The 14,575-nt window shown below is 35.5% G+C and overlaps 1 protein-coding gene across 4 annotated transcripts; it reads right to left on the bottom strand.

Moving 5' to 3' along the window:
• Positions 1-4,279: 4,279 nt before the first annotated feature.
• On the bottom strand, positions 4,280-9,087 carry LOC107920068 (probable E3 ubiquitin-protein ligase RHG1A). 4 transcript variants are annotated; one of them, XM_016849582.2, is made up of 6 exons: positions 8,898-9,087; positions 5,888-7,582; positions 5,445-5,495; positions 5,066-5,164; positions 4,851-4,991; positions 4,280-4,776 (listed from the first exon to the last, which is right to left on the bottom strand). In XM_016849582.2, exons 2-6 carry the CDS (start codon positions 7,541-7,543, stop codon positions 4,645-4,647), a joined length of 2,079 nt encoding a protein of 692 aa, XP_016705071.1. In that variant the 5' UTR covers positions 7,544-7,582; positions 8,898-9,087; the 3' UTR covers positions 4,280-4,644. The 4 variants fall into 4 exon arrangements, with proteins under 4 accessions (XP_016705071.1, XP_016705073.1, XP_016705072.1 ...); XM_016849584.2 differs by having other exon boundaries at positions 8,950-9,077; XM_016849583.2 differs by lacking the exon at positions 8,898-9,087 and adding an exon at positions 8,765-8,865.
• Positions 9,088-14,575: the final 5,488 nt, after the last annotated feature.

The raw sequence follows: 14,575 nt of genomic DNA, 5'->3' as shown, positions 1-14,575 counted from the left end.
TCATTCTAACACTGACTCACACAACTTTAAATATCTCTTTATAGGAAATTTCTTTGCTTACACGGTCTCTTTTATAAGAAACTAGACTAATTAAGCTTTGATTATATATTTTATCCAGCCTATAATTCCACACCAACAATTTATAGTGATTTTCTAAAATCACGTTACTGCTGCTGTCCTAAGCAAATTATTACAATTTGCTCTTAAATTTCCAAGTCCAAACACTTATGAACTTACCATTTGAGTTTAAGACATATCATGGCCACATCATATCTTATTAAATCAACTCATGATGTCCTATTATGATTGAATTTACTCAACGTTTAATCACTTAAAACTTACCTCGGAAGTGGTCGACGACTAGATATCCACAGCTATTCGTTTACTTTCTCTTTTCCCCTATCCGACTTTGATCCTCTTTGCTCTTAAGCTTAAGTAAAACAATAGATTTGCTTAAGTACTTAACTAATATTATTCACTTAACAATCACATTTGGCAATCACATATCATTTAATCTATATCTAAAACAATAGATTCCAATATGTATCATATTTAATAAAACATGCCATGACTCGATTTCATGCTTATTTAATTTATCATGCTTCCTTATACATGATTTTAATCATATTGCCGAATGTCCTTATGTGTACATGGTATATACATAAGGCATATATATATATACCTATATATGACCATTACAATTTAAACATTTAATCATAATCGGCAAGCTTTATTTCAACTATTTAAGGTGCAAACCAATTATGTTATTCATTAACATTTCGTCATATTAAATCTTTGATTAACCAATTTAACACATACCAAAATCCAATCATACATCTAACCTTTATCTCAATACTAAACCGAGTTACAAGATTATACATTACACTAAGTATATCATTAAACATACCTATTCAATTTAGCTAATTTCATAGCCGATTAATCACCTTACCCCACATTACTCAATGCCGAATATTAACCCAACATCACAAGCATAATCACCATGAAACTTAACTTAATACACATTTTATCCCGTTGCCGAATACGTATATATATCATCAAACAAATATTTATTCACATAACAACAATTCATTCACATCTCTATAAATGATCATAATCGGACATTATAAACAAATCAACTAGTTTAGCATTCAAATTCTTCTAACCATTCCTCAATCACTTACTCAATGAACAACAATCCAAGCACATCAAAGCATAGTCGAATGTATCATTCTTCTTAAATTCATATTCGAACACTCAATTATGCCTTAACTTATCCATTTCTTTCATTTAAACAACCCACATAACTTATTCATTCATGAACACATTCGGTACTACACATGTTTACAAATATTTCTTGGCACCTTTATCACATTTTCACAATCGGCATAACCATGTTACCAATCTAATACATCAAAATTTACTTATCCAAGACTACATTCAGCATATATATATTCACATAAACACAATAGCCGAACTCTTCATGAAGTTACCGAGACTCATCATTTGCCATTTCACACACACTCACATCCAATCCTTTTTATTAAACACTTAAAATAAACCATCTTCATGCCTCATCACAAAAACATCGAAACACCCACCAAGACACTCTACAACCCATAGCCGAATGCATCACTTCAAACCAATAACAAAAATTGAGTCATGGGATATGAAAGGAGCTTAGCAATTAACTCAATTTCACATAAATTATCAAGAAATAAAATTAAACATACCTCCAATTAGAATCAGCAAGGCCAAATATTAAAGAGCCCTTTTGTTCTACCTTAGATTTTGAGCTTGGTCCATTGCCGAAATCCTCAAAGCATTTTTCTCCATTCTTTCTCAAACATTCACATGAACAACGCAAGGATGTATGGCCTTCTTTTTTTTCTAATACTTATTTCCTATTATAAAACCATGTAGTCATTATAATATTAATACAAAATGCATATATTTTGTATCCCATACCATCATGGCCGGCCACTTCCTCTAAAGTGGGGAATTTGACATGCAAGTCTACATTTTTTTTTCCACCATGCATTATTTGCCCACTACCATTTAACCTATCACATTTCCAAAGTTTCACACATAAGTCCTTTCTAATTAATTTCACATTTAAAAGACAAAATCAAAACATGAAATTTTCACACATACACTTTCACTTATAATAGGCATAAAATATAACATTTAATTATTCTTGTGACTCGATTTTGTGGTCCCGAAACCACTTCTCGACTAGAGTCAAATTAGGGCTATCACATTAAACTCGGAGACGACAACGACGACCATCTCGTTTAGATCTTCAATCAAATGCGCTAGTGGTTTGTTTTCATTCTGATTGTGACTCCCGAAGTGGTCAAAGCATCGAAAGCATTGGTATGCTTTGTGTCCTAGCTTGTCGTATATATAGCAACTCACCAGGTTGTTGGGTATTTGATTCTTTCCTGGTTTCTTAAAATTAGCTAACTTCTTGGATTGAGGCTTGGATTTCTTCTTTGAATTCTCATCATTATTAAACTTGTTAAGTTTAGGACAAAAGAAGATTTCACAAGGCTAGCCTTAAAAGATAATTCATTAGTAGTGATAGAATCCTTATCTTTAAGATGATTCGCTTCCTCGATTTTCATATGGCTAATTAGTTCCTCCAAGGACATGTCTCGTTTCTTATGCTTCAGAAGATTCCAATAGCTGGTTCCGTGCAGTGGTTCGAGTTTGGATAGATCAGGAATGTATTTCTTAATGGCAAGAGACATTGTTTCTACAGTAGTAGGTAAATCACTTCTAAATTGTTGGAAAATTACTACTACAAAACAAAGTTGTTAGCATTGACAAGTGCAAATAATAAGGGAAAAATAAATGAAAAAATAAATATTGCGCCATGGAGAACCACTGCCTTAGAAGTGATTTCACCCTGATCGGTGTAATTGAAAATGGACGTTGCCTCCCAAATTTAACACAATGCTTCCAAATCTATACACCCAAATGAGAAAGATAAAACACAATTGATATTCCTCTTTTTTGTGGAATCAGGAAATAAGATAAAAATAAAGCTTTAATGCTAGTCAGAAAAAGGTAGTTAGAAAAATCACACTAGATTCAATTTTCAGTAAAGGTTGGAGGGGTCACAGACGGTCCCACTTAAAATTCAATCTCCTAAACAAAATTTTATCTAATGTAACTTTAGTAAGACACCAAAGTTTTAGAGGAAAGAAATATGAGAGAATCAAAAAGAATAATGGAAGCTCTGAATTTGTTGCTTGTAAAAAAATGAGAAATAAATCTTATTTCTAGGATTCCCAAATGGGTAAAGTGGTTCAAAAAAATCAACAATCATATTGTAACGGTCAGATTCCAGCAACCATATTTTTTGCATTACCAACATTTCCTATAACCCTGGTATTATAAAACTAGACCTTATTTCCCTGGTTTGGACATTCTTACTGCAATCCCACCATTTCCAAAAATAAGAATAGGTGACTATGATTTGGTGACAGATTATGAATTCAATTCGGGCACATTGATAGCAACCCCACATGTAGCCGGAGTGGCAGCTTTGCTGAAGGCAATGAACCCTAACTGGAGTCCAACAGCAACAATCAGCCTTGATGACCACTGCCTATACCATCAACAAGAATGGAATTACTTTGACAAATCAATCATATGTTACTCCTGCAACACCTCTTGATTATGGTGCTGGTCATATCAACCCCAACAAAGCATTAGATCCTGGACTCATTTATGACATGGATACACGAGATTACATCAATTTCATTTGTGACTTAGGCTACGATGACACGGAAATGAGTGCTATTCTTAGACGAAATCGATGGAACTGCACCCAAAACGAAACAGACCTGAACTACCCATCGTTTGTGGCCATATTTGAAGAATCCAATTCTCCAAAAGTAAAGTTCTCCAGGGTCGTTACTAATGTGGGAGATGATCAGTATACCAGGCAGTTGTAGGAAACTCCAGGTTTAAAAGTCATTGTAGAACCCAACACTATGGTATTTACGAAGACACATCCAGAGACGACTTATTGTTATCCCAAGTGGATTGATTGTTATCTCAATCGAACCGTCTCAAGAACTATAGTGGTCCTGATTTCCCGATTCCGAATTTCACCTTTGAACCGTTGTGATCTATGTCAAAGATTAAGGGCATTGATAAGTTGCTTATATGTTTCTATTCTTTTTCTATTAATCGCTGCTCATTGTTAGTTTTTGTATGGTAATATGCTTATTGTTGCCATCTCTCATGTCCTGCCTCTATTCAATCAAGAGAAAAAAATGGCTGCCTCTTTGCCATGGAGATTGCTTTCAGACCTTCAATGTCAAGCATCGTTGCTCTTTTCAGTTAAAAGTTGCTATCAAACCATCATCCGTTGATCTATGATGTCGCCGATGGGCTAAAATTCATACATAAAAACTAATAGAAAATGAAAAATGTTGAAACCAGCTTTTTGTGTTCCCAGTGCTTCAGACATTTGTGTCATCCACCCAGAAAATGACTTTGTTTTGACATAGTTGGAAGTAAAAATTAATTCCTCTGTTCGCTGCATACAGCACACTTGGAAGGCATCAAGTTTTGATGAATGGAAGAAGCCATGCCGGTCCCTTTCCCTGACCCAAGGAAGGACTAATTGCCTCATTTAGTCAAACCCGTTGTTTTACAGATGGGGCACAAGTTTTTGTGCATCAACCATTGTTTAATGCAATCAGCATGGAAGCCATGGCCACATTCCAGTGTCCCAATATCTTCTCCATCATTATACTCTTCCTGCATGTTCGCAAAAAAATTTACAAGGGGTTCATTGAATTAGTAAAGAAAATGCAGATGATAAAAGTCATTACCTGACAAACACAACATGGTTCTGCCTCTAACTGAGCTCCCGGTGCACTAGAGTACTTTCGTCGTTCCAGACGGTTTAATATAGTTTCTTCACTCAACCCAGTGCTTACGTTACCAATGTGCTCTTCTAGAGCCAATAACTCCTATCACCCACAAATCAAGTGTGAGAATTTTCAAACATGGAAAGGATAGTAGATGTCAAGAATATAGACACTACCTCATATGACATGTTATCAACATCGAGCCGCATATCCCTGTGCCGATCATGAATATCAGCTACCCCTAAAAGTACTGATTGATCAAGGATCATAACATCCTGCATTCAAACAGAATTAGAAGAGAAAATCCCACTTGCTTGGAGCACAAGAAAATTCTTATCCATAAACATCACTTGGTCTTAAATTACATAGCCACTTTTAAGTCCATACATAGCCACTTTTAAGTCCATAGCAGCTCAAATTTGAAGAATGGCTACCTATTGAACATAGCAACAAACGAACAATAAAAGAGAAGGCACATTTATTTTTCTTGCTTCCATGTTTCAGTTGGTGAAGTAGAATTGCATCAAATTGCACCATAATTATTAAAATCCTTACCTCAAACCGTAAGTTCTCCCCCCTACGCATGAGATCCAATACATTGTGAACCTGCTCCATAAAAAATAGGTCAGTTCCAGTTGAATTGATCTTTACTAAGGCCATATTAGTCTCATTTGCAGGTAAGTAGTGGCATTTAGCTTTGGCTAATCAAAATAGAGAATAAAGTGCAGCACATGATTGACTGATCTATAGACTAGTACAAGCATTTTGGATGACAATGCCCAAGGGCAATATTCTCCACAATTAGGATTGCTCTATCAAACAAGGAAGGAGTTCTCTATTTCTAAAACCAGGTATGTGATATCCAGTGACAACTAGATTGGCAGCAAATCAAGTAGTAATCATATTAAGGAAATCAGGATTGTTCTTTGTTATTGTTTGAATTTGAAGAAGACCAGAGAAACAATCACAATAAAAAAGGATGGAGTTCTAGTACAGACCTCAGACACAACAAGCCTGCTTCTGCCTTCAGTGGCAGCAGCTAAAGTTCGCAATGAGTGGGGAATTCCAACAAAACCAGCATCTTGTCTCCCCAACCATGGCAATGACCTAGGATATGGACGATGGGGAACCTGACTAGCTACATGAGAGGAAAGCAGCATCGCTTCCGGAGAAGTAGTAGGTCCTGAAGGAAGTGAAGAATGATTGCTCTGGCCTCCAGATTCAGTGCCAAGAGAAGACATTAGTGCTTGACGAACAAGTTCAGACAACCTTTGGGGGTATTGTGAAGAGGGGTTGGGATGAGGAACCCAGGTGGATGCAGACGTCACATTAGCACCATTATTTGAGCCTGCATGAGATGTAGAGGCAACATTTCCAGGAGAACTTATATTTCCACTGCTTAAAACTGGATTTCTAACCAAAGTTCTTAATTCTGGTGCAGGAACAAACATAGGATGATGTAATATGTTTCTAGCCATGCTTCTTGATTTGTATCTTGCACGTGGTACATCTCTATCAGCAGAAGGATTAGAATTTGATGAACTGCCCATTCTTGAACCAGAACCTCCATTTCGCAGCAAAGATGGAACATGGCTTATGACATTCGGGTTTTCAGAATTTGCATTATGTACCACTGGTGCCGACCTTAATTCCAGAGAATGATTAGCTGGAAAAAGCCTTGATGGCTGTTGTGCAGAAGAAAAAACAGACTGCCAGGACATATCACCAGAATGAAATATCGGATAAGCAATAGGCTCCTGTATACTTGAAGGATTTATTCTCAGATGGAAATTCCTGTGTGAGCTCTCTGCAGTTGGTGGCAAAACAATCTGTTCGGGAATGCTGTTAGAAGCTGATCCTCTGACATCTAATCCAAGTCTCGGGTGCACCTGTCTTGAGGGGGGAGATATATTCACATTGCTTCCTGCAGTATAGCTAGCAGAAATGCCATGCCATGCACTACTTTCAGCACTACGAAAGTAGCCAGAACTTCCACTAGAAGAGCACTGCCCAACATTTCCTTCCAGAGCCTTTCTTTTGCATGATGCACGACGACCCTCATATGAGCAGCCAGGTCTGCTATCATTATCATCCACAACATACCCACCACTTCCAGAAGAAACTAGAAAAGCTTCAGGACCAGTGCCCAGTAAATTCTGCTCATTCTCAGATCCACTAGGCTTATGGAGGTTAAGCCGCTCTGTAACTTGACAGCTATTATCATCAACACCCGCTAATCCGGCATTTAACCTCAGATTCTGAGAAACAGTATCAGAATTAGAACTTTGGGAAAATAAAGAGTTCTGTTCATACCTCCGCCCTTCTAACCTGGGACCAGCATTTGCAGAAGCACTAATAGAAGATGACCACCTATGATCTGTTTTCCACTCGTTATGGCTAACCTCATTTTGTGTGCCACTAGAATTAACATCAACCAAGCTCCATCTACCAAGCTGCTCCTCTCGACCCATAAAGTTCGCATATCCAATGTTCATGTCATTGGTTGACAGCAAACAATCAGGCAATCTGTTTTCTATAGGATTTCGAATATTATTCCAGCAATCCTGCTGTTCAGCAACAGCATTACTTGATGTAGAGCTATGATCAAAGAAGGTTTCAGGCAAGGAACCAACAGTACCCCTTTGCCCCTGCATTAGGACTTGTATGAATTTCCGTACAATTATCCTAAAGTCCTGAAGAATATACCAATTAAAATTGTAAGTAACCAAATGGCACAACAAAGTGAAAAGAACACAGTAGCCTCAAAATGATTCTAGACAAAGTAGTAGCAAATAAAAACACACAACAAAATATTAAAAAAATATGTTTCAATCAATTTCCAGATTTCTAATCGTATTAGAGTGACATATTTTGCCTCGAAGACATTAAAGAACCAATTGTTGCTAATAAACTATCATCAGGGGGAGTGATGCATGCAAATTTTACTTGAAATTCTTTTCACCCTTTCTTGGATAAGTACTTGAAATCGATAATCCACACTACCAAAAAATATGCAAGCTTTCTATCAACATAGAACCACAAAGAAAACACAAACATTGAACTACCATTCTAAACTCGGTCAGAAAAGCATGGAAACACAAAAGGGCACTGTGCAACTAAATCAGGAAATTTCTAAACATTTGAGGGAGAATTAAAATCAAACAATAAAGAGCATCCACTAACAGCAGATATCCAACCATGGAACAGAACCAAACCAGACATTAATAAAGGTTCAAGCTTCCTTGCTGCGCCATATAGAACAAAAGGCATAAGCATACAGACAGAAACAAACAATAGAAGAAAGAAAATTTACTAAAAAGAGATTCAATAATAAACCAACCAATGGAAAGAGATCAGAGAGGTAAAGGCTTTAAACACAAATAGGAAAGACCCCAAAAGAATATGCAGATTTAAACAATGAAAAAAAATCGAAACTTTGAAAGAGAAAAAAAGACCCTATTAAACCAAACAACCAACAATTTCAAGAAAACTAGAAACAGGGAGAAGTCATCCATCTCATCTGACCATCAACCGATCAAGCAAAAAATAAACATGAAAGAACAGACCTTGAAGGCTCACTAAACGGGTGGAAATGAAAGACCTTGAATTCTTGATCAATCTAAAAGACTCTTAACAAGAAGATCAAAGGACTATACTAGAAAACCCGGGTGAAAAAAAGCTGTCTTGAGCTATTAACCTCTCCTTTCTCAAGAGAGAAAGAGAGAGAGAGAGAGAGAGAGAGAGAGAGAGAGAGAGAGATGAAAAGAAAACCCAACAATAGGAGCAAGACAGAAGATCTTTGAAATATTAAATCAAATAAGAAATCGAAGAAACAAAGAGAGAGATTAAAAGAGGACAATAATCTGTAATTTTACCAAATAACCGCAACGAAAAAGAGCGATAATAAGGAAGAGAAAGAAATGAGTCTAGGCAAAGGTCATAAAGAGCAGCTTCCTAACAAAGAATTGAATAACAAAAAGCAATAAAGACAAATACAGTAATTAATACCAGCAGCAGCAACAACAACAACTAGGCAAAGGGGTCCTGTTCAGCCGCTTACCAAATGGTTTTCATGTCAATCTTTCTTTTCCTTGTTAGATTCTGCAAAATGCAATATATATATTAGTAAAGAAAAAACAACCCTTTCTCCCCTCACAAACCTCTAAGACCCCGTCCCCCAATGCGGTTCGTAGGCTAAGCCCCACAAAACACTAAACCCCAACCCCGTGTTTTGTTTTGTTTTGTTTCCATCACTTTCGCGCCAAGCACCTCCACTTGCACCCCTCACCTTCCCTTCTCTTTAGCCCTCTTTCACCCCTCCACATGCATCTCTTTCTTTCTCACCTCCTCAGCAACCTTTTTTATTTGTGACCCCAAGAACATGCATGACATGAAAAACTATTCAACACAAACGTGGCATTGTTATAGTTTTAATAGGGATACTACTCGAATGAACTTTTATATTTTCTTACCTTTTTTATTCCTATAAACACCTAAAATATCTGATTGCTTTTGTGAATCTGAGTTTATAAATTTTGACTATTATCCCTCCCCCTAATAGATGGAATCTGTTTCTTTCTTTTCTCCATCTCATGTTTTTCAAATGGAAAAACAAAAAGGGAAAAAGAATCAATGTATCCATGATTTGCAAGTTATTACTTGAAAGAAAAAAAATGAGACAAATAAAACTAAGGCACTATCTTGAGATGAGGGGCAATAACTTGTATTGCAGGTGGAATATGTCTGGGGGCATTGGTGCATATCAGTTATGCACATAAATATGATTGCTTTGCTTAAAAGAGGTGCGAAAATCTGAACACAATGAGTGTATTTTTGCAGATTCTTGCTCCCCAAACGTCCTTTATTTCTCTTGCCGTTCATTTCTCCATCGTGGGGTGGGGTGGGGGCCTCCTTCCTCTAAGCTTATTCTACCGTTTGTTTTTTATTAGTTTTTTCTTCTCTTAAAAGCTCAAAGGTGTTTGCTTTTCTTTGCCTTTTTTTTGTATCCTACTAATGTGGCCATTTGGACATATGGGTTCTGCTTACACAACCAGATCGTGTAAGATCTTGCACTGAAAATTGATTAATAAGATAAGTATTGAATATTGATGAATGATGATATTCCCTAACCTTCATGTGTAGCCAACACACTATATAAAAACTTGGACATTATGCACTAATTCTAAAAGGGAAAAAAACATAGAAATAAAAATAATAATAATAATGGGGAAATAAATGAGAGGAAGGTGATTTGACTTGTTAAAAAGAGGGAATGCTTGCTAGATGGAATGATGCGCTGGTTATAAATTTTTAATGGAAAGGTGAGTCAGTTAAGGGCAAAGTGTGCAGCTGTGCCTGTTTAGCAATTAAGTTAACAACCTCTAAAATTATCATGGAATATAGTAAGATTATATTTTAACCTTTTTTTATTTAAAAAATAAATTAATTAATTCATTAAGATTAAATTAAAAATTAAATTAGTTATTTTTATTAAAAGTTGTTTATTTCTACTATTAAAATTAATTTATCTACATCAATATGAAGTATACATTATATATCACATATCATTATTTAATTATTCCATCAGTAATGCCAATTTTTAATTATATAAATAAATATAATTTTTAACTAAAAGAATCGATTTATTTTTTTATTAATATATAGAGATATTTAATTTTTTAAAGTAAAAGAGGTAAAATGTAATTTTTTTCTTAATTGAGAATCCTCATAATATTTTTACTCAAAACAAGCTCTTCTCTCTTTAAAGCCTGTTTCTGAATGGTGGGGTTATGGGAGTGATTGAAATCAATTAATTGAAAGACAGCTATGTGACAGTATGACCCAAGTTTCATCTCCCTGTTTTTCCCTGGTTTTGAGGGGAAAATGAATAAGACACTTTTGAGCAAGATAATGAAGTAACCAAAATGGGTGTGCCCACAGAATTAGAACCAAGGATGTTGGAAAAATGTGAAGGGAGTTACAAAGGAAGTAGCTTTATATTGCGAAAGGAACACGTATTCGATTCGGGAACATAGAAAATAAGGAAAAGATGAGGCGGCCTAAGGCTTGAGGTTAATGACAGACAACCAGACAGAAGTTGGGTCCAGAGCATAATTTTGATGGAACTAATGGCCAAACTTAATCCAAAATCTTCAACAAGGCAAAAATAGTTTTAAATACAGAAAACCACTTAAAGCAAGCACTACAATTCTTTATTAATTAACACTGAAATGGGTTGACAATGCCTAATTTTTTTCTACTTGAAAATGAAGCAAGAGTTAACAGTATAAATTTTCAACGCTAGGAATCACCAATGTGTTGACAATGTAAATAAAAAAAAAATTAACAATTATAAATTCAAAGACAAATAACTATGTTAATACGAATTCAACCTATGTCTTATTAATTATTACTCATGTTTTACCAGTACGACAAGACCACCCTCTCTGTCATAAATTCTGTTGATACATACTATCAACAGAAGTGAGAATAAAAAGGGAGTTTCAAGCAGGGCAGAAGATGATCCAATAATGGTGATTTGGAGTGTCGTTTTCTTTAAGAGGGTATTTAGAATTTTATTATATAAGAGATTAATCGGATCAAATTTCGGGTCGGGTTATTTTTATTATAATTATATATAACAATTTATCTCTTACTTTGTCGAAGAAGAATTATAAAGTGACTCTTCTTAGACAAGTTCACGTGTGAAGCGTGTAATTTGGAGCTGTACTATATAAGTTTTAACTTGAAACTTTACTGAGCAAGTTTGGTTATCCGATACTGTGGTAAAAGAGTCAAAATTGTATGGCAAAATAATACAAACTATATTTTTCGTAAGTAAAGATTTGTTCCCCACCTTGTCGAAGAAATTAGCGTGTAACACCCCTTATCCGTAATCGATGTCGGAACAGGGTACGAGGCATTACCAGACTTATACACAAGCAATCACACAAAACCGAGATGTAAATTTTCATCCAGATTTAAAACTTTTCACAAACATTCGTAACGTCCTTAAAACGAACCTACGAGGTCCAAAACATACATTGGAAGCAGTTCGGGACTAAACTGAGAACTTTAGAAAATTTCACAACACTTAGAAAATTTTTTCATGTTTTAAGAGCCGCAAGCCCGTGTGGCTTGGGACACGCCCGTGTGGCTTGGAACACGCCCGTGTCCCTAACCGGTGTAACTCTCTGTTTTTCACCCAAACACAAATTGAATACACACGGCCAAGTCACATGCCCGTGTGTTAGGCCATGTGGTTGATTTAAAATTTATAATTTTTCAAAAAATAGGTGCAGACTTCACACGCCCAGGGCACATACTCGTGCCTGAGGCCTTGTCATCCACACGACTGAGGCACACACCCGTGTCTCTGCCTGTGTGCTCAATTCTGAGTATTCAGTTTTGCAACAATTAAGATGCAAGGGACACACGGCCAGAACACACACCCATAGGGCAAGCCGTGTGTCACACACGCCCATGTGTCTACCCGCCATTTTGTCACCCTTTTATGCACTCACCTACACAACAAAACATAACACCAATCCAAACAATTACATTCAACCAATTCAGCTACAATCAAGACATCCACACATCATTCACATGCTACCATTTACCACATACAAACATCACTTACTTATCAACTTAAACCATGCAAATTTCCACATCCATGAAAACATCATCACATGCATATATACTTAAACCAATATTAGCCAAATTTCAATGGCAATTTACAAAATGAATTATCAATCAACATAAGCCAATACATTTGGCCAATTCAATTATGACACATAACAAAATAACCAAGTCCCTATACATGCCATAACTCAAAATGTCAAATTCATTGGTACCCAAAATAATCAGTTGATAGTGTGAGTGGATCTTCGATAGTCTTTGATCCCCAAGCTAGTCTGGTGACACTATAAAATAAGGGAAAGAAAAGGGGAGTAAGCTATATAGCTTAGTAAGTTCCCATGCAAATAATAAACATCATAAACCAACATTTAACATACACTTAACAAGATGATAATTGGCATAAATATTATTAAAATCTTATAATCATAACTTACTCAATCATAACTTTATCGAGGGATCATCACATAACGAGCTCATCACATATGAGTTTTTCGTACATACTTGAGTCATCTGGAATTGGATTTACACGCAATTTATCTTTGACATAATCATTAAATTACCTCTTGAACCACTTGGAATACTAAAGGATACTTGAGAGTTCCGTACACACGGTACTATACCAATGCCATATCCCAGATATGGTCTTACATGTAATCTCGTATCAATGCCAATAGCCCATATATAACCTTACACGAAATCTCATATCGATGCCATATCCCAGATATGGTTTTACACGAAGTCTCATATTGATGCCATATCCCAGATATGGTCTTACACATAGTCTTTGTAACCCTAATATCATGACATTTGTATCCTATCTATTCCTAAGATTCAACCAGGAGTTCACGCTTGTCCTAACTTTATCGAATACGTCCATGATTCAATCACAATTTATACAATAATAAAGCATTTAAAAAATAATTAAAACAATGCATTATTTACATAAGAACTTACCTCAGAACAAAAATAGTAGAAATAGGACCTAATCGTCAAACACTTTATTTTTCCCTCGATCTAGGTCCAAACCTCGTTTCTCTTGATCTATTCACATTAGGGAAAATTTACATTTTTGCCCCTAAACTTTGACATTTTTACACTTTGGTCTCTAGGCTTGTAAATTGAAATAGATTCAATTTTTTCGATTCTCAAGCCTAGCTAAACCTCTTTCATGCTTATAACAACCCAAAATTTTCATTTAATCACACTTTTACTACCCATTTTATGACCTTTTACAAAGAAATCCTTTTTGACATTTTTATCAAAAATCACCTAGCAAAAGTTGTTTATCTTACATCTAACATACAATTCCTACCATTAGACATCAAAATGCACAAATATTCTTCATGGGTAAAATTTTAGACTTTGATTTTCTTTCAAATTAGTCCTTGAAATAGCTAGATTAGGTTACAAGGATTTCAAAAACATAAAAATCATTAAAAACGGGGCTAGAACAGACTTACAATCGAGATTGGAAGATGAAAAACCCCTAGCTATGGTTCCCCCTTGAGAATTTCGACCATGGGAAGAAGATGGACAAAAATTGGCTTTTAATTTGATTTTTAATTCATTTATTAGCCAAATGACCAAAATCTCCTAACTTAAAACATAAAATTTCTCATACTTCATGTCTATTTTTGTCTACTAACTTAACAAATGGTCTAATTACCATCTAAGGACCTTCAATTTAAAATTTCATAACAATTAAACACCTCTAGCATGTAGAACTCAACTTTTGCACTTTTTACAATTTATTCATTTTTGCTAAATTGAGTGCTCAAATGTCAAAATTTTCGAACAAAATTTTCACAAAATCATTCCATAAAATTGTAAACCATAAAAATGTAATAAAGACAAGTTTTACTATGTCGAATTCGTGGTCCCGAAACCACTATTCCGACTAGGCCCTAAATTAGGTTATTACATAGCGAGCTTTAAAAACAACAATCGTGATCATAAATCAACAAACTGTTAGAAAATCGATGGTCGCAATAAAAAATTGAGCGAACCGTAAAACTGACAGCTGTGATATGAAATCGAGCAAACTGTTA

This window comes from Gossypium hirsutum, chromosome A03, assembly GCF_007990345.1.
Source record: "Gossypium hirsutum isolate 1008001.06 chromosome A03, Gossypium_hirsutum_v2.1, whole genome shotgun sequence".
In the NCBI taxonomy this organism is placed as follows: domain Eukaryota; kingdom Viridiplantae; phylum Streptophyta; class Magnoliopsida; order Malvales; family Malvaceae; genus Gossypium; species Gossypium hirsutum.
The sequence above is the reverse complement of the archived record's forward strand: the minus strand, read 5'-3'. Positions and strand labels throughout refer to the sequence as shown.

Bases quoted from the DNA above. Each gene is read 5' to 3' on its own strand.
- LOC107920068 (XM_016849582.2), bottom strand. From the start codon at position 7,543: ATGCAGGGGCAAAGGGGTACTGTTGGTTCCTTGCCTGAAACCTTCTTT. The intron at 5,496-5,887 runs GTCTGTACTAGA...TTTATGGAGCAG, and splicing joins GCAGGCTTGTTGTGTCTGAG to GTTCACAATGTATTGGATCT. The intron at 4,777-4,850 runs GTAATGACTTTT...GCGAACATGCAG, and splicing joins AACCATGTTGTGTTTGTCAG to GAAGAGTATAATGATGGAGA.